The 24,678-nt window shown below is 35.2% G+C and overlaps 1 protein-coding gene across 3 annotated transcripts in view; it reads left to right on the forward strand.

Moving 5' to 3' along the window:
- The window catches only part of TENM1 (teneurin transmembrane protein 1), a gene marked incomplete at both ends in the record, with an annotated part of 892,332 nt that overhangs the window by 330,679 nt on the left and 536,975 nt on the right, over positions 1-24,678 (forward strand). For all 3 annotated transcript variants that reach the window (XM_080719098.1, XM_080719100.1, XM_080719099.1), the window contains one exon: positions 21,047-21,285. In XM_080719098.1, the coding sequence (XP_080575224.1) occupies positions 21,047-21,285 (239 nt within the window). The remainder of the gene's footprint in view (positions 1-21,046; positions 21,286-24,678) is intronic.

A 24,678-nucleotide genomic window follows, 5' to 3' on the forward strand; every position in this document is an offset into this window, starting at 1 on the left:
TTTTTCTTTGCCAACAAGTTTACAAGAAGACAAAAGACTGAATGAATCAAGCTTATTTTGGAAGATGCACCTAATATAGGATGGTCAGAATTATAGAGGGCATTGAATATAATAGCAATAGTGTAGCTGACAGGCCCACAGAGGACAGGTCATGAAGGATCTTAGAAAATCAGTATGTCTTCATTTCCCAAATACATTCTATGAAGCCAACATCACACTAATACCCAAAATGAATAAAGACAGTTCAAGGAAGGAAAACTACAGGCCTATATCTCTGATGAACTTGGATACAAAACTATTAAACAAAATACTACCAACACGCATTCAAAACCACATAAAGAAAATCATAAACCATGACAAGGTAGGGTTAATCCCAGGGATACAAGGCTGGTTCAACATATGAAAATCAATCCATGGAATTAATCATATAAACAGAATCAAAGACAAAAATCACATGATCATTTCAATAGACGCTGAAAAAGCATTTGATAAAAATCCAACATCCATTTATGATAAAACACTGCAGAGAATTGGAATAGAAGTAACATATCTCAACATCATTAAGTCAATCTACAATGAGTCCACTGCCAACATAATATTCAATGGGAAAAACTTCAAGAATTACCCCTAAAAACAGGAACGAGACAAAGATGTCCGTTATCATCACTTCTCTTTAATATAGTACTAATGACTCTAGCCAGAGCAATACGGCAAGATAAGGAAATCAAAGGAGTACAAATAGGGAAAGAAGAACTCAAAGTTTTACTATTTGTAGATTAAATGATACTATATTTAGAAAACCCAACAACTTCAACCAAAAGGCTTATAGAACTGATCAACAAATTCAGCAATGTTTCTGGATACAAAATCAATATTAAAAAATAAGAAGCTTTCCTGTACAACAGCCATAAATAAACTGAAAAAGAAATTCAGAAAACACTTCCACTGAGACTCTCACATAAAAAATAACATACTTAGGAATAAACTTAACCAAGTAGGGAAAAGATCTCTACAAAGAAAATTATAAAACACTAAAAAAAAGAAATTGAAGAAGATCTTAGACGATGGAAAGATCTTCCATGTTCATGGATTGGCAGAATAAATATCATTAAAATGGCCATCCTCCCAAAAGTGATATACATGAAACTACCAAGATCATTCCTCACAGACATAGAAAAATCAGCCATTAAATTTATTTGGAAAAATAAAAGGCCCAGAATAGCCAAAGTACTTCTCAGCAACAAAAACCATGCAGGAGAAATCACAATATCTTACTTTAAACTATACTACAAAGCCATTGTAATAAAAACAGCATGGTACTGGCACAAAAACAGATACATAGACCAATGGAGCAGAACAGAAGACCCAGAAACAAGTCCACACACTTTCAGCAGAATGATTTTTGACAAAGGGGCCAGAAAAATACACTGGAGGAAAGATAGCCTTTTCAACAAATGGTGTTGGTGAAACTGGTTAACCCTATGCAGAAAACTGGAAATTAATCCCACTTTCTCACCCTGCACAAGAATCAATTAAAGATGGATCAGACTTGGAAATCAAACCAGAGATCTTGAAACTCCTTGAAGAGGGCATAGGTCCTACACTCAACACATAGACACAGATAAACACTTTCTCAACAAGACCCCAAGGGCACAACAAATTAATAGGCAAATTAACACATGGGATTACATAAAACTGAAGAGCTTCTTTTCAGCAAAGAAAAATGTCAAGAACCTCAACCGAGAGCCAACAAATGGGAGAAAATTTTTGCCACCTATCCCTTCAATAGAGGACTAATATCTAGAATATACAGAGAACTCAAGAAACTCAACACTAAGAAAACAAAGCATCCAATAACAAAATGGACAAGCGAACTAAATAGACATTTCATGAAAAAATAAATTCAAATGGTCAATAAATGCATGAAAACATGCTAAAATCATTGGCAATCAGAGCGATGCAAATCAAAAGTACCCTGAGATTTCACCTTACTCCAACTAGAATAGCAATCATTCAAAACACAAACAACAAATTTTGGCGAGGATGTGGAGAAGTTGGAACTCTAAGACATTGTTGGTGGAACTGCAAATTATTGCAACCACTTTGGAAAACAGTATGGAGAATCCTCAGAAAGTGGGAACAAATCTTCCATTTGATCCAGCAATACCTCTTCTGGGTATCTACCCCAAAGAAAAGAAGCCAAACTACCAAACTAATACATGTGTATCTATGTTCAGTGCTTCACAATTCACCATAGCTAAACTATGGTACCAGCCATGATATCCATTAACAGATGAATTGATTACAAAACTGGGATATGTACACAATGAAATTTTACTCAACCATAAAAAAAAACTCAATTACATCATTTTCAGGGAAATGGATGAAAATGGAGGACATTATGCTAAGTGAGATTAGTCAGACACAAAAAATAAGAAAGTGAAAGACCCCCGCAGAGGGGAGACCCTCAAGCCTTGGGATTAGTGACGCCAAGTACCCAGGAGAGACTTATCCTTGATGCAATGTGCAAAAGGTTTATTAAGGAGCCAGTGCGCACTGGGGTCGTCTCAAAACTCACGCAGGAGCTGAGATCGACCCCAAGTGCTAGGGGCTGGGATTATTTAAAGGGAAAAACCGCAAGCTGGGGAGGGGATTGGGCAGGATTACATACATCAAAGGAAAATTACAAAACCATTTAAAAGGCACAATCTGGGGTCAAACGTTGGACAAGATACTAGGTGTGTCCATCTTGTAGTCAGCAGATTTCTGGAACAAGGCGGGCTGACCTGGGGGTCACACATTTTTTATCACTGTACCCTTAATCATGATGTTTCCTAAGCTTGTACTTTTCACCCATAGCAGAAAGATTTCTCAAATCTGCACTTTAACAGAAATGAGGAACTACTTGCCATGTATTTGGCTAGTTGTTAGGGGCTTTATAATTTTTTATTAGGGTCTTACAAAAGCAGATGCTTTCCCTAATATGTAAAAGCTAAGGAGATATGGGTCATAGGAGGAACTCTAGATGAAAAAGGAAACCCTATACAGCAGCAAACAAGACAAACTAAATTAGGTGATGAGAGGGGGGAAGAAGGAAATACTCTAAAACACACAATGTACTTAAACATATCGAAGTCAACCACTAAGCCAAGCAAGGAAAGGAGGGATGGGGAGGGAATGGAGTGGAAACTGGGTAGAAATTAAATCGGTGATATGTACATGTATGTACACACAAGTTTTTTACCCCAATATGATGTATGAATATAATGCACCAATAAAAAATTAATAATAAAAAAGTAAACCAGCAACAAAAGACAAATACTATATTATTTTAATTATATGAAACATTAATCAAAATAAGAAACAAAAATTAGATTGGTGGTTACTTGGTTAGCAGCAAAAATGAATTGTGTAATGAGTATAGTGTTTCAGATTTATAAGAAGAAATAGTTCTGGAGATTTGTTTCACAACAATGTAAACAAACTTTAATAATACTAGGATATATACTGAAAAATGTTTAAGATGATAAATTTTACATGTTTATAACTAAATTTCACTTAATATTTTTAAAATTTTTATTGAACATAAATGGTATACATTTAAACTATACTTGGTGCCCTCCCCCGTGCCCCTGTTTTCCCTCCCCCCCACCAAAGTTTGTCCAGGGTATCCCTGCCATATTCATAATTTTACACATATTCGGATGTAGACCCTCATTAATCAAGTTCATTCTTCCTCCTCGCCTACCTTTCCATTCAAGCTTTGCTGGTATTTCCCCTCCATTAACTGGAGTACCACTGGTATCCTCTACGTTCCCTAGTTGGGGCATATTAGAGGGAACATATGTACCTTCTCCTTCTGTGCTTGGCTAATCTTACTTAACATAATGCTCTCCAGGACTTTCCATCTTCTTGCAAATGGTATTATTATGTTCTTCATGATGGCTGAGTAGAATTCAATTTTGTGTATTTCCCAGAGTTTTGCAATCCATTCATCTGTTGATGGAGACCTGGGTTGGTTCCATATTTTGGCTATTATGAATTATGCTGCTATGAACATAGGTATGCATATGTTGCTACAGTTCTCTGGGTTCACCCCTTTTGGAAAAATACCCAGGAGTGGTAGAGCTGTATCTTATGGTGGATCTATTTCTAGCTTTCTTAGGAATCTCCACACAGATCTCCATAGTGGCTGAACTAGTTTGCATTACCACCAACAGTGTAACAGCGTTCCTCTATCCCCACATCCTTGCCAGCATTTGTTGTTATTTGATTTCTTTATGCTTGCCACTCTGACTGGGGTTAGATGAAATCTCACTGTAGTTTTGATTTGCATCTCTCTGATGGACAATGATGTAGAACATATTTTCATGTATCTATTGGCCAATTGTATCTCTTCTTTTGTGAAGTGTCTATTTAGTTCATTTGCCCATTTCTTGAATGGGTTGTTTGTTTTGCTAGTGTAGAGTCTTTTAAGCTCTTTGTATATTCTGGATATTAGCCCCCTATTAGAGTGGTGACTGGTAAAGATCTTTTCCCATTCTGTAGGCTTCCTCTTTAGGTTACTGATAGTTTCCTTTGATGAGAAGAAACTTTTTAGTTTGATGCTATCCCACTTGTTTATTCTTGCTTTAATTTCCTGAGCTTTGGAGGTTTTGTTGAGAAAGTTATTGCCTGTGCCAGTATGTTGTAGTGTTGGGCCTATGCTCTCTCCTAATAACTTCACAGTCTCAGGTCTAATTTCTAGGTCTTTAATCCATTTTGAGTTGATTCCTGTGCATGGTGAGAAAGAGGGGTTTAGATTCCTCTTTTTACAAATGGATAGCCAGTTCTCCCAGCACCATTTGTTGAAAAGGCTGTCTTTTTTCCAGCTTATGAGTTTGGCCCCTTTGTCAAAGATTAATTGACTAAAGATATGTGGGTTTGTTTCTGTATCTTCTATTCTAATCCACTGGTCAGTATAACTGTTATTGTGCCAGTACCATGCTGTTTTTACTACTATTGCTCGATAGTATAGTTTGAAGTCTGGGATTGTGATGCCTCCTGCATGTTTCTTATTGCTGAGAATTGCTTTGGCTATTCTGGGTCTTTTCTTTCTCCATATAAAGTTCATGATTGATTTTTCTAGGTCCCTTAAGAATGTTGCTGGTATTTTAATGGGAATTGCATGGAATATATAGATCATTTTTGGCAGAATGGCCATTTTGATGATATTTATTCTGCCTATCCATGAGCACGGGAGATCTTTCCATCTTCAAAGGTCTTCTTCAATTTCTTTAATGTTTTATAGTTTTTGTTTTAGAGGTCTTTTACGTCTTGGGATAGGTTTATTCCTAGGTATTTTATTGGTTGTGAGGTTATGGTGAATGGAATTGTTTTCTTTGTTTCTTTCATTGTGGATTTGTTGTTGGCATAAAGAAAAGCCACTGATTTCTTTAGGTTGATTTTTTATCCTGCGACTTTGCTGAATTTGTCAATCAGCTCCAGAAGTCTTTTGGTTGAGTTCTTTGGGTCTTCCAGACAAAGGATCATGTCATCTTCAAAAAAGGATAATTTTAATTCCTCTCTTCCTATGTGGATTCCTTTGATTTCCTTATCTTTTCTTATTGCTGTGGCAACAGTCTCAAGGACTATATTGAAAAGGAGTGGTGATAGTGGGCATCCTTTTCTTGTTCCTGATTTTAGAGGAATTTCTTGCAGTTTTTCCCCATTCAATACAATGTTGACTTTGGGTTTACAGTATATTGCCTTAATGATGTTGAAGTACATTCTTTCTATTCAAATTTTCTGCAGTGTTTTTAACATAAATGGATGTTGAAATGTGTCAAATGCTTTTTAAGCATCTATTGCTGTGATGATGTGGTTTTTGTTCTTGGTTCTATTTATGTGGTGAATAACATGTATTGATTTGCATACGTTGAACCAGCCTTGTTTTTCTGGGATGAACCCAAATTGGTCATGATATATTATTTTCTTGATACAGTTTTGAATGCTTATGGCTAGTATTTTGTTTTGAATTTTTGCATCTATGTTCATTAAGGATATTGGTCTGTAGTTTTCCTTTCTTGAGGTATCTTTATTTGTTTTGGGGATTAATGTGATACTGACCTCATAGAAGGAATTTGGGAGAGTTCCATCTCTTTCAATTTCCCGGAACAAGTTATGAAGTAATGGTATTAGTTGTTCACTGAAGGTTTTGTAGAATTCAGCTGTAAACCCATCTGGGCCTGGGCTTTTCTTTGGTGGAAGAATTTTTATTGCCCTTTCTATTTGTTTGGTTACTATTGGTTGGTTTAGGCTTGCTATATCCTCTTGGCTGAATGTAGGTAGGTTAACTGTGCTTAGAAATCTATCAGTTTTTTCCATGTTTTCAAGTCTATTGGAGTAAAAAATTTTAAAGTAGTTTCCAATAATCTTTTGAATTTCTTCACTATCTGTGGTGATATCTCCTTTTTCATTTCTAATTTTGATAATTTGAGTTGATTCTCTTTTTCTTTTGGTTAGGTTGGACAGGGGTTTATTATTCTATTAATCTTTTCAAAGAACCAACTTTTTGTTTTATTGATTCTTTGAATTGTTTTTTGTTCTCTATTTCATTTATTTCTGCTCTAATTTTAATGATTTCTTGCCTTCTGCAGGCTTTGGGAATAGATTGTGCAGACTTTCTTGGTACTTGAGTTGTGTCATTAGGTTCTTTACTTGGTGGTTCTCTGTCCTTATTATGTGGGCACTCAATGCAATAAACTTTCCTCTTAGTACTGCCTTCGTAGTGTCCCATAGACTTTGGTAGGCTGTGTCTCTGTTTTCATTTGTTTCCATAAATTTCTTTATTTCTTCCCTAATTTCTGCTCTTACCCATTTATCATTCAATAGTGTATGATTCAATCTCCATGTATTTGAATAATTTCTTTTGAGTTTCCTGTTGTTGATTTCTACCTTTATTCCATTATGGTCTGAAAAGATGCAAGGGATTATATTACATCTTTTGAATTTGCTGGAACTTTCTTTGTGTCCCAGGATGTGGTCTATTTTGGAGAAGGTTTCATGGGCTGCTGAGAAGAATGTGTATTCTTTAGTTCCTGGCTGAAATATTCTGAAAATGTTTATTAGGTGCATTTGGTTTATGGTTGTCTTTAGTTTTAAAGAATCTTTACTCATCTTTTGCCTTGAAGATCGATCCAGTGGTGTGAGAGGCGTATTAAAGTCTCCCAGAATTATTGTATTTGGGTCTATTTGGGATCTGATGTCCAGAAGGGTTTGATTTACAAATGTGGTCGCCTCCACTTTTGGGGCATAAATATTTACTATCATTATATATTCTTGGTGTATTGTTCCTTTTAATAAAAGGAGGTGCCCTGTTTTGTCTCTTCTGATGTGTTTTAGTTTAAATTCTGTTTTGGTGGATATCAGGGTTGCTAGTCCTGCTCTTTTTTGGTCACCAATAGCATGGTATATCTTTTTCCATTCTTTCACTTTCAGTCTGTGAATGTCTTTGGCTGTAAGGTGAGTTTCTTACAGACAGCATATATTTGGATTATGTTTCTTAATCCACATTGCCAGTCTATGTCTTTTGATTGGTGAGTTAAGTCATTTGATAAGAGATATTATTGAAATATGATTTTTGTTTTTTGCCATTTTGTGTTCTGTCTACTCTTGGGTGGTTTTGTCTTTTTCTTTACTTAAATGGCTCACTTATTAACATGCTCTCTTCTCTGGTTCTGAAGTCTACTTCTTTTTTCTTCTTAAAGGTTTATTTCTTTAAGAATTTTCTCTAGTGTAGGCTTTGAATTCATGAATTTTTTAAAATTCTGTTTATCCTGATACACTTTTGTTTTCCCATTGATTTTGAATTGTAGTTTTGCTGGATAGATTAGGTTTGGTTGGAAGTTATTTTCTTCCATGGTCTGAATCACGTCGTACCAGTCTCTCCTAGCATTCATGACCTGGGTTGTATAGTCTGGGGTGATTCTTATTGTTTTGCTTCTATATTTCACCCGTCCTTTTGTTCTCACTGCTTTTAAGATACCTTCCTTGGCCTCTATGTTGGTTATTTTGGTTATTATGTGGCGTGGGGAGGTCCATCTTTGGTCCTTTCTCAATGGCATTCTGTATGCCTCCTGGACATTAAGATCCCCCTTTCATGTTTGGAAAATTATCTGAGATTATTTCTTTGAAGAGATTATGGATGCCCTTGTTCTGTACCTCTATCCCTTCTTCAATGCCTATTATCCGTAAGTTAGGACACTTCATATTATTCCACATTTGCTGGATGTTAAATTTTGTTGCTGTAAAGATTTCTATATATTGCTGACCGTGTTTTCAGTTTTGGATGTACTGTCTTCTAACAGTGATATTCTGTTTTCCATTACATCTAATCTTCCAGAGTTTCTTTCTATTGCTGTCTTTTTTCACTTATTGACATTTCAGACCTCTTTCTGATTCTTTCTTAGTGTTTCTAACTCATCTTTCATATCATCTAGACTTGTTTTAAATCCTTTCATCATATTGTAAATCAGGATTCTGAATTCCCATCTCGCATTTCTTGTAGGTCAGTATTCGTGATTTCTGTTGTCTCTTCATTATTCCTGGTTCTCGTATTTATAGCGTTCTCTGTTCTGTTTTTCTTATTTCTACCCATCAGTATTATGTTTAGTTCAATCTTAGTATTAGGAGTTTAGAGGTATCGGCAGGTCAGCAGATCTTTTCCAATGCTGAGGGTTGGGTGATGTGGGAGGAGCTTGGGTGATGGATAAAGGAGTCAGATTAGGTAGAGGATATGTTTAGGTCGAGAAAGACTTTAAGTATGATAAGGTAATATCTTGCTGAGAATAAGAGAGAGTTAATTAGGACTCTTGTAGTTAGTAGAATAAGTATGGAGATATGAAATACTTTGAATATTAAACAAGGAGGTATATTATGGGCAAAAATTTGGGGGGAAAAGTGTAGATAGTTTATTGTGGGGAAGTTTGTAAGAGGGGTGAGGGAAGGAGAAAACAAACATAAATAAAATATCAACACAAGATACCAAGACTAACTATTATGTAATCAAAGAAAAAACCAACCAAAAGAGGAAAAAGTAAAAAGAAAAGAAAGAGGAAGAAAGAGGAAAAAAGGACAAGTATAAAATAAAAGGAACTAGTGGTTGAGTGAAACCAGAAAACCAATCAAACTATCAAATATATATAAAAAACAACAAGTAAAGGTAAAAGAAGGCTTGGTGGGAAAAAAAACAGCAACAACCGTAACAAAACAAAAGCAATATAAAAACAAAACAAAACAAAACATTAACAGCAAAAGAAAAAAAAAGCCCTACTTATTTACAAATATGGGTTCAGGTCCATATAATATTTGAATGTCTGCTTGCTGTGGTAGCTTTCAGACTATAATTCAATGTCTCTTAATTTTCTTTGTACTCTATTTTCATCTTAAGTCACTCTCTGGGTGTTTGGACACCTTTATTTTTGACTGCTTTGGGTTTAGGTGTCAGGATGTCTGGTGTCACTGCTAATAAATTCTGTACAATTCCCAGGTTCTGTGTATTTCCAACCTGTAGTCAGTGCCTCTGCACTCACCACCCTAGACTCAGGCCTGTGCTTCCCTACAGTAGGGGTGGAGAATGTCCAAAGTAGATTTGGTACCTCCCCTTGAGGCCCTGTGCAGGTAGTATGTCTTGATTAATTTTCCTGTGTCTCTGGAAATTCTAACTAGGCTAGCCAGTGTGGTCCCAAGATGTACCCTGGGAAAAGGGTTGCTGGTCCCTGGACACACACACTTACTGCCAGAGCACTGCTGGTTCCCATAGTGCAGGCTGGGTGCACTGCTATTACTGGTCCCCAGTGTGAGTGGGTGCAGATGCCTAGTGCCTGGACCTATGCTCCAACAGGGTGCACTGGGCTATTCTCTAGACTAAAACTGAGTCTCCAGCTGCAGGGCAGGTGGAAACTCCCAGCGATGGGCCAGGGATGTGGAGTATGTGCACATGGGTCCGGGGGCACAGGTGCAGCTCAGTGTCCAGCAATGGTCTCTGGGTCTGGCGGGGCGTGCGGGCTGGGGGCCCTAAGAGGTATCATGGGCGCACAGAGCTTTGGCCACCCAGGAAGCAGGCTGGGCAATGTAAGTGTCTGGGCTCCGGCGGGGTGCAGGGACTAGGTGCACATGGTGAGTGCTGAGTTTAGGGTGGGGGGGTGCAGGCACAGGGAACTAGCGGGGGTTCTGGGGCACAAACAGGGTGCCCGAGGAAAGTGCTGGGTTCTGGGGCATGGGACAGATGTCCATGCCCAGGGCCAGTGCCGGACCTGGGGCGCATGCAGGACCCACAGCTTTCCAGGACGCACTCAGATACCTGGCTTTCTTGATCCAGGCATCTGTGCGGGAGTCTCTTTGCCACTGTGGTCCCAGTCTTTGGTGAGTGCACAGGATTCTGGCGTAGGCGCCTTTCGCTGCTTAAGATGAGGCTCTATGACCGTTCTCAGTCTTGGGTTATTTTGCCAGGGTGGTATCAGTCAGGACTAGCACTGCTGTGGCTGGCAGCCTGTGTCCCGAGCTGGAGCCGGTGGGCGGCCCGGTTGTATCTGCAGCAGGTCTGATGCCTAATCTTTGTTCTTCTTCCTCTTCCTCTTCCTTTTTTTTTTTTCAGTGGATCTCGATTTCAAGGTTTCTGCTGAGGTACCTGGATCTGTTTTGGTTCCTGAGATGTATTTATTTTGTTTAGACTCTGCCTTCTAAGTAGTTGAACTTTATTGTTTCAGCTACTGAGAAATGCTGTCTCCCTCAGTTGCCATTTTGAATCTCCTCACTTAATATTTTTAAAAATAACTTATATCAAAATTCCACCATCGTATCCAAACAAGATTTGGGCCTATTCACTTGTAATCATTTTTATTTTTTAAATCAACCTGAGCTTCTTCTGGAAGAAAATTGAATTCATTCCTCTAGGTATAAAAATGATTCAATTTTTTTGAGCTACAGGAACATAGGCTTAGCTATGTGTCTCATAAGAATGTTTGAGGTGCAAAAGAAAAAAATATTATTTATGGTCTGTTGTTAAAAAGTTGTAGATTTCTATTTCCTGTAGAAATTTAAGTACCACATTAAATTACATTATTTAATGCTAACACCTTCAGAATTATGTAGTATGTGAGGTTTTAAAAGAGAGTACATTTCCCCTTTTATATAGATGATTTTAAAATCTTTGTAGGAGCATTTATTATATTCTCATTTACCACTACCTGGGTGTCATCAGTCTTGAAGATATTTTTTCATTTTCCTTATGTGTCCATTTCCTTTTGGCAATATATTGTTTTTCCTTTTTAAATTTGAGCTTGAATATTAAAAGAGATCAAAGAAGAGTACTACTTACACATAAACTTTTGAACTCCATTTTTGTCATTTGCTCTGTGGAAAAAACCCAATTGTATAAAATTGATAGCAACATTTTAGCATATCTTTAGGACCCCAAGGAAAAGCAATATGCTTAGACAGATGAACTAATTTTATGAGCACATAGCTCAAGTGTAGTTCTGAATATTTGTCTTTTTGCTCTTACTTTTTTCAAGGACTATGAAAACACATTAGGCATTGGTTTCACTTTCCAACAATGTACTACAAAGTCTGTGACAATTCAAAGCATTTGCATTGCCATTTACCATGATGCACATCAAATTATATATCATGTCCAGTGCATATTCTTAATTTGAATTTGTTAATATGAAAACAAGAACCTTAGTATATGAACTCACTTTATCTACCCTCACTGAGGACTGTGATTTGGATTTCACTTAAAACTGAGTTTAAATGTTGCTCCACTGTGACACTTGTTGAATTTATTCATTATACTGTTATATTTTACTTTCTAAATTGCATTTAGAAATCCTTTGTTGTATATCAGAGGAAAGTACAATGTTCAAGGATATTGATTATTGCTTGTAATTGCCATCATAATAGCCAATAATTCTCTGTCTTTGCCTTTCTTCTACCTCTTAATGATATACCAAACCAAATCAATTTCAAACATATTGGGCCACTTAAATTTTCTCACAAATGCAATAGTTTTTCTTCATAATTATGCAAAAATAATTGGAGATTTTTATCTCCAAACATTGAGTAAAAGAGCCCCATATTGTAGTTTCTCCTTTATCCCATAAAAACTTATCAGAGTGTTGTCAACTAGGATTAGTCACTTATTTAATAAAATAATTATTCTCATTACTATGTAAAATTGTAATTCTCATTACTATTTACATTTGATTTCTCCATCTGAGACATAAATTAGGTGGCTTTAGAAGCAGCATAACCCTTTTAGGTCCTCATCAACTAAAGGAGAGTTTCTTTGTAATACTTACCCATTAATCCAAAACAATTAAAACATATGGTATACAAAAGAATTGATATATATTGTGTAGTTCTATTTAAACAGAGTATATGTGTTGATCACAGATTAGTTAACCCAGGTGATTAGAACTGTTGCCAATCCAGTGAACACTGTGATTGGCAGAAAACATAGGACAATGTAAATATACTGTTTTGGAAGTTCCCGATACCAATTTTATCTATTTGATTAACTATGTGATTTTTAGATAAATCATTTTCAGCCTCTAGCCATCAGTGACTCTAACTTCAAAAAGAGAATATCAAGCTAGTGGATGATTTCTGAGAAGATCTTTCCAACACTGATTCTATAGCCATCATTCTCACATGCTTGCCATTTGTCCCAGAGGAACAGAGAAATAGTGACTAATTTTAATATAATTTGCATGTCAAATTTAACACAAAGCATTCATCTCCTGTGCTTTTTCAGACCTATGTTAAAATTTTATTGTATTTACCTACTGCACAACTCTGCTATCTTTTATTTTTTAATTTTTTTATTGGTGCATTGTAGTCAAACATCTTAATGGAATACAAGATGGTAGAGGCATACAAGCAAACATCACCCAATTAGCCCTTACTTAATTCCTTCCCCATGTCCTCCCCCTCCCTCCTTCAATGTTTGGCTTAGTGATTGTCTTTGATATGTTTATTTAAATACATCATGTGCTTTAGAGAGTTTCCTCTTCCCTCCTCCCATTGCATTTAGTAAGTTCACCATATTTTCTAATCTATAGTGTTTCCTTCTTCATATATAATTCTTCCTATGACAATTTTCTCCCTAACTTCTGCATAATAGGGAGAGCATCCAATATTTTACTTATTGTAATTGACTAATATCACTCACTTAGCATAATGTTCTCCAGTTCCATTTCCCTGTGAATGACATAATTTTGTTTTTTTTTTCTTTATGGCTGAATAGAATTCCATTGTGTACATATTTCATTGTTTTGTATTCAGTTCCCCTGTTGGTGGACATCTTGGTTGGTTTGGCAATGGCGAATTATACAGTTATGAACATAAATACACATGCCTTAGTTTGGTAGTTTGGTTTCCATTCTTTTCGGTATATACTCAGAAGTTGTATTGCTGGATAATATGGTGGGTTCATTCCCACTCTTCTGAGGATCCTCCATACTGTTTATAAAAGTGTTTGCACTAATTTGCAACCCTTCCAACAATGTATTAGAGTTCCCACTTCTCCACATCCTCACCATCATTTGTTGTTGTTTGTGTTTTAAATGCTTGCCATTCTAGTTGGAGTTAGGTGAAATATCAGGGTTGTTTTGATTTGCATGAAAATTACACACCAAGACAAAGTAGGGTTCATCCCAGAGATGCAAGGCTGGTTCAGCATATGAAAATCAATCCTTGTAATTTAACACATGCACGGAACCAAAGACAAAATCATATGATCATTTCAATAGATGATGAAAAAGCATTTGAAAAATACCAACATCCATTTATGCCAAAAGCACTGCAGATAATTGGAATAGAAGGAATATACCTCAACATTATAAAGGCAATCTACAATAGGCTCATAGCCAACATCATATTAAAAGGGGAAAAACTGTTAGAATTTCCCCTAAAAACAGGAACAAGACAAAGATTTCCATTATAACCACTTCTCTTCAATATGGTACTTGAGACTTTAGCCAGAGCAAAAGACAAGAAAAGGAAATCAAAGGAGTACAAATAGGAAAGGAAGAACTCAAACTTTCAGTATTTGCAGATGACATGATACTATACTGGGAAGACACAACAAACTCAACCAAAAGGCTTTGTAAAACTGAAGAACAAATTCAGCAAAGTGTCTGGATTCAAAATCAATCTTAAAAATTCAGAAGCTTTTCTGTATACCAACCATAACTCCGCTTGAAAAGAAATTCAGAAAACACTTCGATGTAGAATATCCCACAAAAAATATACTGAGGAATAAACTTAACTAAAGAGGTAAAAGACCTCTACAAAAATATATAAAACATTGAAAAAAGAAATCAAAGAAGACTTTAAAATATGGAAAGCCTTTCTGTGTTCATTGATAGTCAGAATAAATATTAAAATAGCCATACTTCCAAAAGTCATCTATAGATTCAATGCAATATTCATTAATTTACAAAGGTCATTCCTTATAGACATAGAAAAATCAGTCCTTAAATTCATTTGGAACAACAAAAAATCCAGAATAGTCAACGTATTTCTTAGCAACATAAACCATGTAAAAGGAATCAGAATACCCGGTTTTAAACTATACTACAAAACCATAATAATAAAAACTGCATGGTATTGTAACAAAACAGATACATAGACCAATGGAGCAGAATAGAAGACTCAGAAACAAATCCACACACAACCAATTTATTTTTGGAAAAAAGATAGCCTGTTCAACAAATGATGTTGGAAAAAATGGTTAACCATATGCAGAAAAAATGGAAATAAACCTCATTTTCTTACCCTGCACAAAAATCAATTCAAAGACTTGGAAATCAGACTGGAGGCCTTGAGGCTCCTTGACAATGGCATAAGTCCAACACTGCGACACATAGGCACAGCTAAAACTTTCTCAAGACCCCAAAAGGACAAAACACTAAAAAGTAGATTAATATGTGGGATTGCATTAAACTGAAGAGCTTCTGTACAGTAAAGAAATCTATCAAAAACCTCAACCTAGAGCCAACAGAATGAGTGAAAAATTTTGCCACCTACTCCTTTAATAGAGGACTAATATATCTAGAATATACAGAGAACTCAAGAATCTCAGCACTAAAAACACCAGTAACCCAATGAAAAAATGGGCCAGTGAACTGAATAGACACTTCAAAAAAGAAATGCAAATGGTCAGTAAATGTTTAAAAAATTAACATCATTAGCAATTAGGTGGATGTAAATCCAAACAACTCTAGTATGTTTTACTTGTATTCCTTTGATTATCCATTCTGCCAGGGTTTTAAATTCAGCCTCAAGAATTACTAGCTTTGGAACCATAGAAAAGTAACTTTCTTTGTACTTTGTTTTTCTCTTATGTAAAATGGAGTTACTAATTGTAATAAAGTTGTTGTAAAGGTTAATTATGCAATATTTCATATTTAGAAAAATGCATGACACAAAAAAGCACTCAAATGCTATCTCTTATCAGTATTATGATAATTATATTTTTCACCATTTTATTTCCACTAAACGTTTTGAGGCTCAGTTTAGTGGTCTCTAAATATTAGAATAAGGGACTTCCGGGAAGATGGTGACCGAGAAAAGCGGGGCTTAAGAGCCCCGCAAACAAGCAATCTCTATTACCACAAAATCAATGCCTTTCATAGCCAGAAAACACCATCACCAGAGAAACAAAAAAATCACCAGCCCCAGAGAGGAGGGGGTCTCATAACGGAGCTCAGAGGCACAGAGGAGATACGCCGGCCTCACGGCCCAGGATGAGGCAGCAGCGCCTTACTGCCAGTGGCAGCTGCGATTTCTCCGGACGGCTCCAGACCAACGCACTCAACAGCCCACCAGGCTCCAGAGAGGGGCGGTGGACAGCGAGCCAAGGTGAGCATCTGCGGAAGAGCCCAGACAGCGAGCCGAGGTGAGCCCCTGCGAAAGAGCCCGGCGGATTTCAGCAGATTTTTTTGGCATAGGGAGCATCTAAAGCTCCCAGTGGCTGGGCTCAACACATGCTGCAGGGACTCAGAGGGGAGATCAAAAACAGAGAAAAAATACAACAGCCTCACGGACGAGGGCGTGGCAGCGGCACCATATTGCTAACAGCGGCAGCAGCAGCGAATTCACCGAGTCCACTACAGCTCCATCTGTGTATTCAACAACAGTATGTCAAATTGCGGGCCCCAGAGGAGAAATCCCAGTACTGACTCCCAGGGACTTTACCCAGTGGGGGAGTGGCGGTGGCAGAGATATCACACCATAGGAAAATGCGCCACCTGGCACCCCCCATAGTCTAAAGCAGCCTCTATTGACTCCCTGGGTCTGAGACTTTGCAATACAACCCAGTAAAGGAGTAGTGGTAACTGAGATACCACAGACTCGAGATCCAGAACACCTTAAGTGAAGTCGTAGTGACCCAAGGGAATACCCAGAGAAGGCACAATCTCCTGAAATCATGGGAGAGAGGAATAACAATGGAGCAATGAATGCCCACAATCCCACAACATCAGAACCCAATAAAACAGAAATTCAGAGAGATTTCTAGAAGATCAAATCAGGAAAATAACTGTAGAAACAATAGAGGTGTTTCAAAAAGAATTCAGAGAGAGCCAAAAAGAGATAAAGGATGCAATTAATAAAGTAAAGGCCTCAATTCAAAGTACAAACAACCAATTAGACCACATGGAGAATAGAATCTCGCTCTTAGAAGATGAGCAATCCAAAAATGAATGCATAGTTTCTAATCAAGAAAAAAAATCCGACAGCAGGAATCTGACATTGAAGAAATATGGGCCCATTTTAAGAGAGCTAACCTAAGAATAATTGGAATAGAGGAGGAAAAAGAATGTGAAACCAAAGGGATCAACAATATCTTCAAGGAAGTAATAGCAGAAAATTTTCCAAACATACAGCAAGAGGTCGATACCCATATCCAGGAAACTTATAGAACTCCCTTTAGAGAGGATTGGAGAAGAGGACCCCCACGCCACATAATTGTCAAAATGACCAATGTGGAAGACAAGCAGAGAATCTTAAAGGCAACAAAAACAAAGGGCCAAGTGACATTCAGAGACAAACCAATTAGAATCACTCCAGGCTTCCCAAACCAAGTCATGAGAGTCAGAAGGTCTTGGAGTAACATATTCCAAACTCTGAAAGAATACAACTTCCAGCCAAAAATTTCCTACCCAGCAAAACTTTCTATCAAATTAGATGGGGAAATAAGAAGATTCCATGGCAAACAGAAACTGAAGGAATTTATGCCTTCAAAACCAGCGCTAGAGAAAATACTCAAAGCAATTAACTACAAAGAAGAAATAGGTAACACATGCCAGAACCAGAGAAACAAGATTTTCCATCCAACAGACAAATAAGATTAGTTATCTGTGGAGATTCATTATTTATGTTAGTCTTATACCTATCTCTAAATTGTATTGTTTGCTTTTATTGATAATTTTTAAGATTTCTAGTTGGAATATTAATATACCTTCAGATATAGCATTTGGAAATATTTTATTCCATTCTATCAGTAACTTTTAACTCTGTTTACATTGTCTTTGGATATACAATATTTTATTTTTAGGGAGTTTGTATACCCTTTTGTTGCCTGTGCCATTGAAATCATATCCAAGAAATCACTGCCAATTTCAATGTTGTGAGGTTTTATAACCCAGATTTTCTTCTAGAAGTTTATAATATTAAGATTTATATTTAGGTCTTTTATCTATTTTGAGTTAATATTTGTATATGGTGTTAGGTAACGGTCCAATTTTATTCTTTTTCATGTAATTATTATTTTTCAACTATATTTAGTTAAAAGATTATTATTTCCTCCACCAAATGTTCATGGAAACCTTGTCAAAAATAACTTGACAATATAGGGAAGAATGTATCTCTAGGCTTTTATTTAACTCCAATGGTTTATATATCTGCCTTTAGAAACATACTACACTGTTTCAATTATTGTAGCTTTGTATGGTTTGAAATTAGAAAATATATAGCTTTGTTCTTTTTCAAGACCGTTTTGGGTATCTAGAGTTCATATTCCATATTAGGATAGATTTTTCTGAAAAATAAATATATAAATGTATGATAGTTTCACCTAAAAAAAAGAAAAAAAAATAATTATCTGGTAAGAAAGAAAGCAAAAAGAAATATTGAAATGTTATATTTAAGTTATCAAAAGCTTGGTATCAGACAAATGAAACTGTTATGTGAGATTATCATTTTTAATTTTGGATAAATTGCTGTAATACTAGATGTCAACCACTAAGCCAAGCATGGGAAGGAGGGATTCGGAGGGAATGGGGTGGGGATCGGGTGGGGGCTGACTGGGCGATGTGTGCATGTATGTCTACAAAAGTTTTTGGTATCCCACTATGATGTATGAATACAGTGAACCAATAAAGAATTAAATAAATAAATAAATATAAATAAATAAATAAAAATAAATAAATAAATATTAGAATAACAGGATCAGGATCAACCCTCCAGACATATAAGGATAAAAATAATACATATAAGTGGTCTAAGTTGGTACCTGGTCTTTCTAGATGCTCAGTAAATTATGTTCACTTAAATGAATTCAACCTTTCTTGAGGGAGGGGCTATACAGTCAATGTTCTACTCTACTCCTCCAGTCTCTTTTATCTTACTTATAAAACTGATACAAACTCAAGACAGAAAAGTTCAAAAATATCTCCCCCATTTAAATGTAAAACAAATTATTATTCTCCCATAATTATAAATACTTTTTCCTTTGAAAAATTATATCTGATTTTTCATACTCTTTTATGACTTAATTGTTTTATGTGGTAATGTTCATAAACATTTTCCAAGGAAAAAGATATTCTTTTACAGAACAATTAGTAATGGTTTTAGAGATTCTATGTTTATAAAATAATTGACTTAATGAAATACGAGTTATTAGGGATTTGGATAATTTTTGCTATAAATAACACTTTAATGAATAACTTCTTGTATATGTTTTTATACACATTTTTTTCTGAGTTTGAATTTCTATAAACACAATTACTGTGTAAGTGAAATATATATATATATATATATATATATATATATATATATGTATGTAGTTTTTTGATACATAATACCAAATTACTTTACAGATGACTTATAAATTTCAGCTCACCTATGCAAGTCAATCCTTTAAAAAAGTCTTTAACTTCATGATACTAGAGCAAAATTCTTTATTGAATATATTTTTTATTAAGTGGCATGTAACATTGTGGGGTTTTCCCTTTAAATACATAGGCTTCTGTTCTTTAAATATAAAAGTTAACAAATAGCCTTAAATCATGCTAATGATTTGTGCATTTGTACATGTTTCATTTGCAGCATAATGCTAGTTTTTGCTTAGTAAAAGAGGTTTTGTTTTGTACATTCAAAAGCAGCACTAGCAGTGTGTTTTATTGACAGTATTATAGTATAATTCTGATCAAGGACTTCAGAGCCCAAATGACTTGGGTTTTGATTCTAGTTCTGTCATTCACTTGCCAGATAAATTTGGGCAAATTGTGTAAGTCCTATAGCCCTTCATTTCCTTAAATGCACAATAAGGTTAATAACAAAACCTGTCTCGTATGAGTGAACACTAAATGCGATAATGCTATTCAACACAATACATGGCACCTTGTGCTCAGTAAGTATAAAATATATGCATAAAAATTATTTTTCTTTCATTTGTTAATAGCAAATTCCTCTAGCCAAATACATCCCTACTGTTTATAAAAAAAGCCCATGTTGCAGCTGTCACAAAACAGTCAAAAACAATCCTTCAGTAATTCTAATAGGACAACAGCATGACTCAATTTGTATGAAGTTCTATGACAGGCAAAATAAATGTATGGTGGAAAAATGCAGAAAAGTGATTGTCTCTGGGAATAGCAATGGGTATTTACTTAGCAAAGATAAGAGGAAACTCCCTGATGAGAATGCTCTGCATTTCTATGGGGTTTTGTTTGCTTGCACAGGTGATTGTATTTGTGAAATCTCAGAAGATGTACTTAAACTTGCACATTTTGTCATATAAGAATTTTGCCTAAAAATATGGCTGGACATGGTAGTGCATGCCTGTAATCCTAGTACTGGGGAGGCAGAGATAGGAGGATCACAGGTTTGAGACAAGCCTCAGCAACTTAGCAAGACCTTCAGCAATCTGGCAAGATAATATTTCAAAACAACCAATAATAGTAATTGTAAAAAGAATAAAATATATAAAAATATCAAAATCGAAATAATAACATGAAAGCTAAAATATATTGATGTGTGAAGTATACTTCAAAATGCTTAGGCATTTTGAGATTAAGTGGGATTGATAGAAAAGGTAATGGAGCAATGGATAGATAGGTGATAAGATACTCTTTAAGTTTTTTGTTTTGGGGGGGTTTTTTGGTGGTACTGGGGTTCCTGGAAGCCCTTCTACCTCCAAGCTACACTCTCAGACCTATTTTATAACTTTTATTTGGAAACAGGGTCTCTTAAGCCAGCGAGGCTGGCTTCAAACCTGCAGGATCCTCCTCTCTCCACCTCCCAAGCGTGGGCATTACAACCGTGTGCCAACACGCCCGACACTCTGTAAGGTTTGATATTAAGAAAACATTTAAACGCTGTTGTCTGTGTTGTTCTAATTATCAAAATACCCCATGTTATGTCTCTTTCTGGTTTTGAATAAATTCTTGAGAATCATATTTAACAAAAGCTAATAAGTGAAATAAAAAGTAAATACTGGAAAGTGTGGTTTGTTAGCACTCAGAAGCCAGAATGTCAAAAAATGCAAGGCCTTTTCTTCCTCTTCAATGTCTAAATTTGAACTCCAGATGAGAAAAGAGGAGTCTACCTTTTGCCATTCAGAATTAGCTTAGATATATGAAAATGTTGTTGAGTCCTCTGCTTTATTCCTCTGATCTTTGTCATAATATGATTGTTTGAAATTAGTAGAGTTTGTGTTTTTGTAGAAATGAGGGAATTGGTATTTATAGCCCAAACTTTTGTTTCTCCCCACACACAGGCATTTTCTGTTCAAACATGGATCTGGTTCCTCTGCTATCTTCAGTGCAGCCAGCCAGAACTACCCTCTGACATCTAATACCGTGTACTCACCACCTCCCAGGCCGCTGCCTCGAAGCACCTTCTCCAGACCTGCCTTTACCTTCAACAAACCCTACAGGTGCTGCAATTGGAAGTGTACAGCTTTGAGTGCCACTGCAATCACAGTGACACTGGCCTTGTTATTAGCTTACGTGATTGGTAAGCCCTTTTTTTTCAAAACTCAGTTTTCTTTTTATTTGGGTGTTGGAATTTACATCTCAACTTTAGCATGCACAAATTTTGATCAAATATTATAAATAATAAATGAATTTCTAATTGTTTTCACTCCCTAACCTTAAATACTGCTACAGAAAGGAAAGCTATTTGAGAAGAAATATTTATACTACTAACACAGTCTTATTGATTGCAATTACTGTAGTTAACCATTTTCCTTTCAATTAAAAGGATGTTATGGTTTTCTCATTAGAAGTCATAAGTACTATTCTACAATAGCTTCTTAAATTACAGTTAAACACTAATACTACTTCTGAAGTTCAGGTAGCAATTTCATTAAAGCAGTAGTTATTTGAAAGCCACCCGAAAATACAGTGCATAATTTCTTCCCAAGGATTTATATTTTATATTGTGAGTGAAATAATGTTTCCTTATGTTCACTAAGTAGTTGAGAAATTGTGCAATTACTATTTTGGGGAAGGTAAAGGAGAAAATAGTCATAGGGTTCTCTCTGTATTTTTATATAAACTATTATTTCTATTCTTGAGTCACCTTGATTAAAGTCACCCTGATTTAGTAGCAACTTGTATTGATTTTTCTACATGACATTTATTTCTACTTAATATTAATTTCCTTGCTTGAGTAGTTCTTCAGTTTCAAATACAAATTGAGAAATATGTATTTTGTGAAAGCAATATTCATAGAATGAATAGACTATCACTATAGAAAAAAAATTTTATTCACATATGTCACTAGTAACTTCTTTTAAGGTTTCTCAGTATCCTAATTGAAGCAGAATTACCAAGTAAGATATGGAGAATATGATTCTGAGAGGTAGATAAAAAGGGATTTAGACTTTATTAATGATAAACAATGAAGGATGTTTGCTTGATTCTCATTTATCTAAAATATTTACACAATATAGGAAAATAGCCTCCTGATGTCCATGATTCCGTCTTCCATCTAACAGTATAGATATATTTCAATAATGTTTCTATTAAATATAAGTATTACTCTATAATAGTAAAAATGTATCTTCTATCTCAGACATTTCAGGACAATGCAACATGGATGTTATTTGTTTTGTAATAACCCTTAACTGTGTAAGGGATTGAGGTGGAAGATGAAAAAGTACTGCAACTCAAACATTATATTAATTTGAAATCATTCCAAGAATGGAATAATTTGAGAAAATTAAATACAAAGAATGATTCTTTAAAATGTGCTTGTCCAACTGGGTGTGGTGGTGCATGCTTGTAACCCTAGCATTTGGGAGGCTGCAACAAGGGATTGCTCTTCGCGGACAACTTCAGCTACTAATTGAGGTCCTTTGCAATTCAGTGAGATCCTGTTTCAAAATAAAGAGTAAAAAAATAGGGCTAGGGGTGTAGCTCAGAAGCAGAATGCCCCTGGGTTTCATCCCCAGTAGCACAAAAAGAAGTGCTTGTTCAATTATGAGACAAACTTTTACCTTTTTTATTAGTTTCTGTTAACTTTTACTATAAGGAGATATATTTTAGATACAAGACTTAACCCCTAGTATATACAAATATAGATAAGAATTTATGCCAAATTCAAAACTATATTTCTGTTTAAACTTCTATAATGGCTATATAAAAATTTCATTATATATTCTTAAGACTTGTTTAAGTTGAATATTCATTTCAAGAGTGAAAGAATATTCAGTCATTTTAAGGAGTGTAAAACAGAATAGTAAAATAACTCTGAGAATAAACTTTGAAACCCCTTCCACTTCTTAGATATATTGCCTTGGATAAATAGTTTAACTTTTTCCATTTCCTCATCTATAAAATCAGCTTAAAATAGTTCATATAAGATAGGATTGTGAATATTAAATTAGTAATATAATCAAAACACTTGTAATAAGGCCTAAAATGTAGTAGGTAGTCTAATAATATTATATTTAATATTAGTATTGTTAGTATTGTTAGTCTACAAATGTAAAATAGTTTTTCCATTATTATAATTCAGTACTGGAATGCACTAGTTCTCCAACTCTTATTCAAGTTCTCATATTGTTCCTGCCTATTTCATTTTTACAGACAGGGCCTGGAACATAGTATACCTGTCTATAAAAAATTGATGAAAATGAGTTATACTAAGAAATTTACTTCAATTAGCTCATTTGTCACAAACACTCTTGATAATATTGATATTATAAGGAAATTGAGACACAGTAAATTTAAGAAGTCACATCAGTAAGAGTTAATATTCTGAGCTTTACAAATAGAGCAGACTAACTCTAGAGTAAATGATTTTGAGCGCTAGACATTTCTGCTTTTTTAGCACTCCAGTAAACTTTATAGCTTATTTACTTCTTGATCTACTGAATAATTCCAACAGATAATATTTCTTATTAAAATGCAAATTAAATTACATATACTAGGTCATTCATCACATTGGTGAGTGCAATAGAATTGAGATGGTTGGTGAGAGATATCTTTTGAAATTATTTTCTATGCCGTTTTTTAAATGTAGAAATGGGAGGCTAAATGCTGGCCCAGTAGATTGAATGAGTTAAAATTAAAGAGATTTTTATGGCAAATACTTTCTGTTTCTGTCATGATCTGAACATTATATCACTTTGGAGAAATCAGTATAAATCTCTTTATAGATTTATCCCATCAGGGTTATATTGCCTATCATCTCAGGAGGGTAGAATAAGAATTCCTAAATATGCATTCAGGTAAAAGATGCAGCATAAATACTGTAATACTTTTTAAAATGGCTTTTTGTTGTTGAAATTTTAAAAAACTATTTTATTTCAAAGTATAAAACCATTTTACTTTTTGCTTTCATTGAGTCTGTAAGAATCATCTCTTTTTTCAATACTTTTTGCTGTGGCTGTATAACCTTTGCAAAGTCTCATTTAAACTATTTATTGCTTCTGTTTCCCATGCAAATTTATTTTTATTATTATTTCATTTCTCTCTATTATCTATTATACATAACTTTTATATACTAATAGCCATTTGCTGTTCTACCTTAAATCCGCTAGAGGAAATCACACTGATACCAATTGGACATCAATAGATGTTCTGTGAATTATGACAATGTAAGTAGTTGATGAAAAGAAATGGGAATATACTACATTAAAAGCCAGAGCTGAATTTTTCAGACAATTAGCCCTCTCCCCACATCTACTCACTATAACTTTTGAGTAAGCAATAAAATAATTACTTTGAATATGTTTTGAGGCCATAAAATTTGGTAAAGAGAGACATGGGGAGCTACTGAGTATATGAAGATATTGTTGAATGGCTATTGTCACCACCTCCCCCATAAATCTCTAATTTTTCATCTGAACTTAAAAAATATGTCCTTAGGCTTCATCACCTATGATATTTTGGCATCCAT

The sequence above is a fragment of the Muscardinus avellanarius genome, assembly GCF_963383645.1.
Source record: "Muscardinus avellanarius genome assembly, chromosome: X".
NCBI lineage: Eukaryota > Metazoa > Chordata > Mammalia > Rodentia > Gliridae > Muscardinus > Muscardinus avellanarius.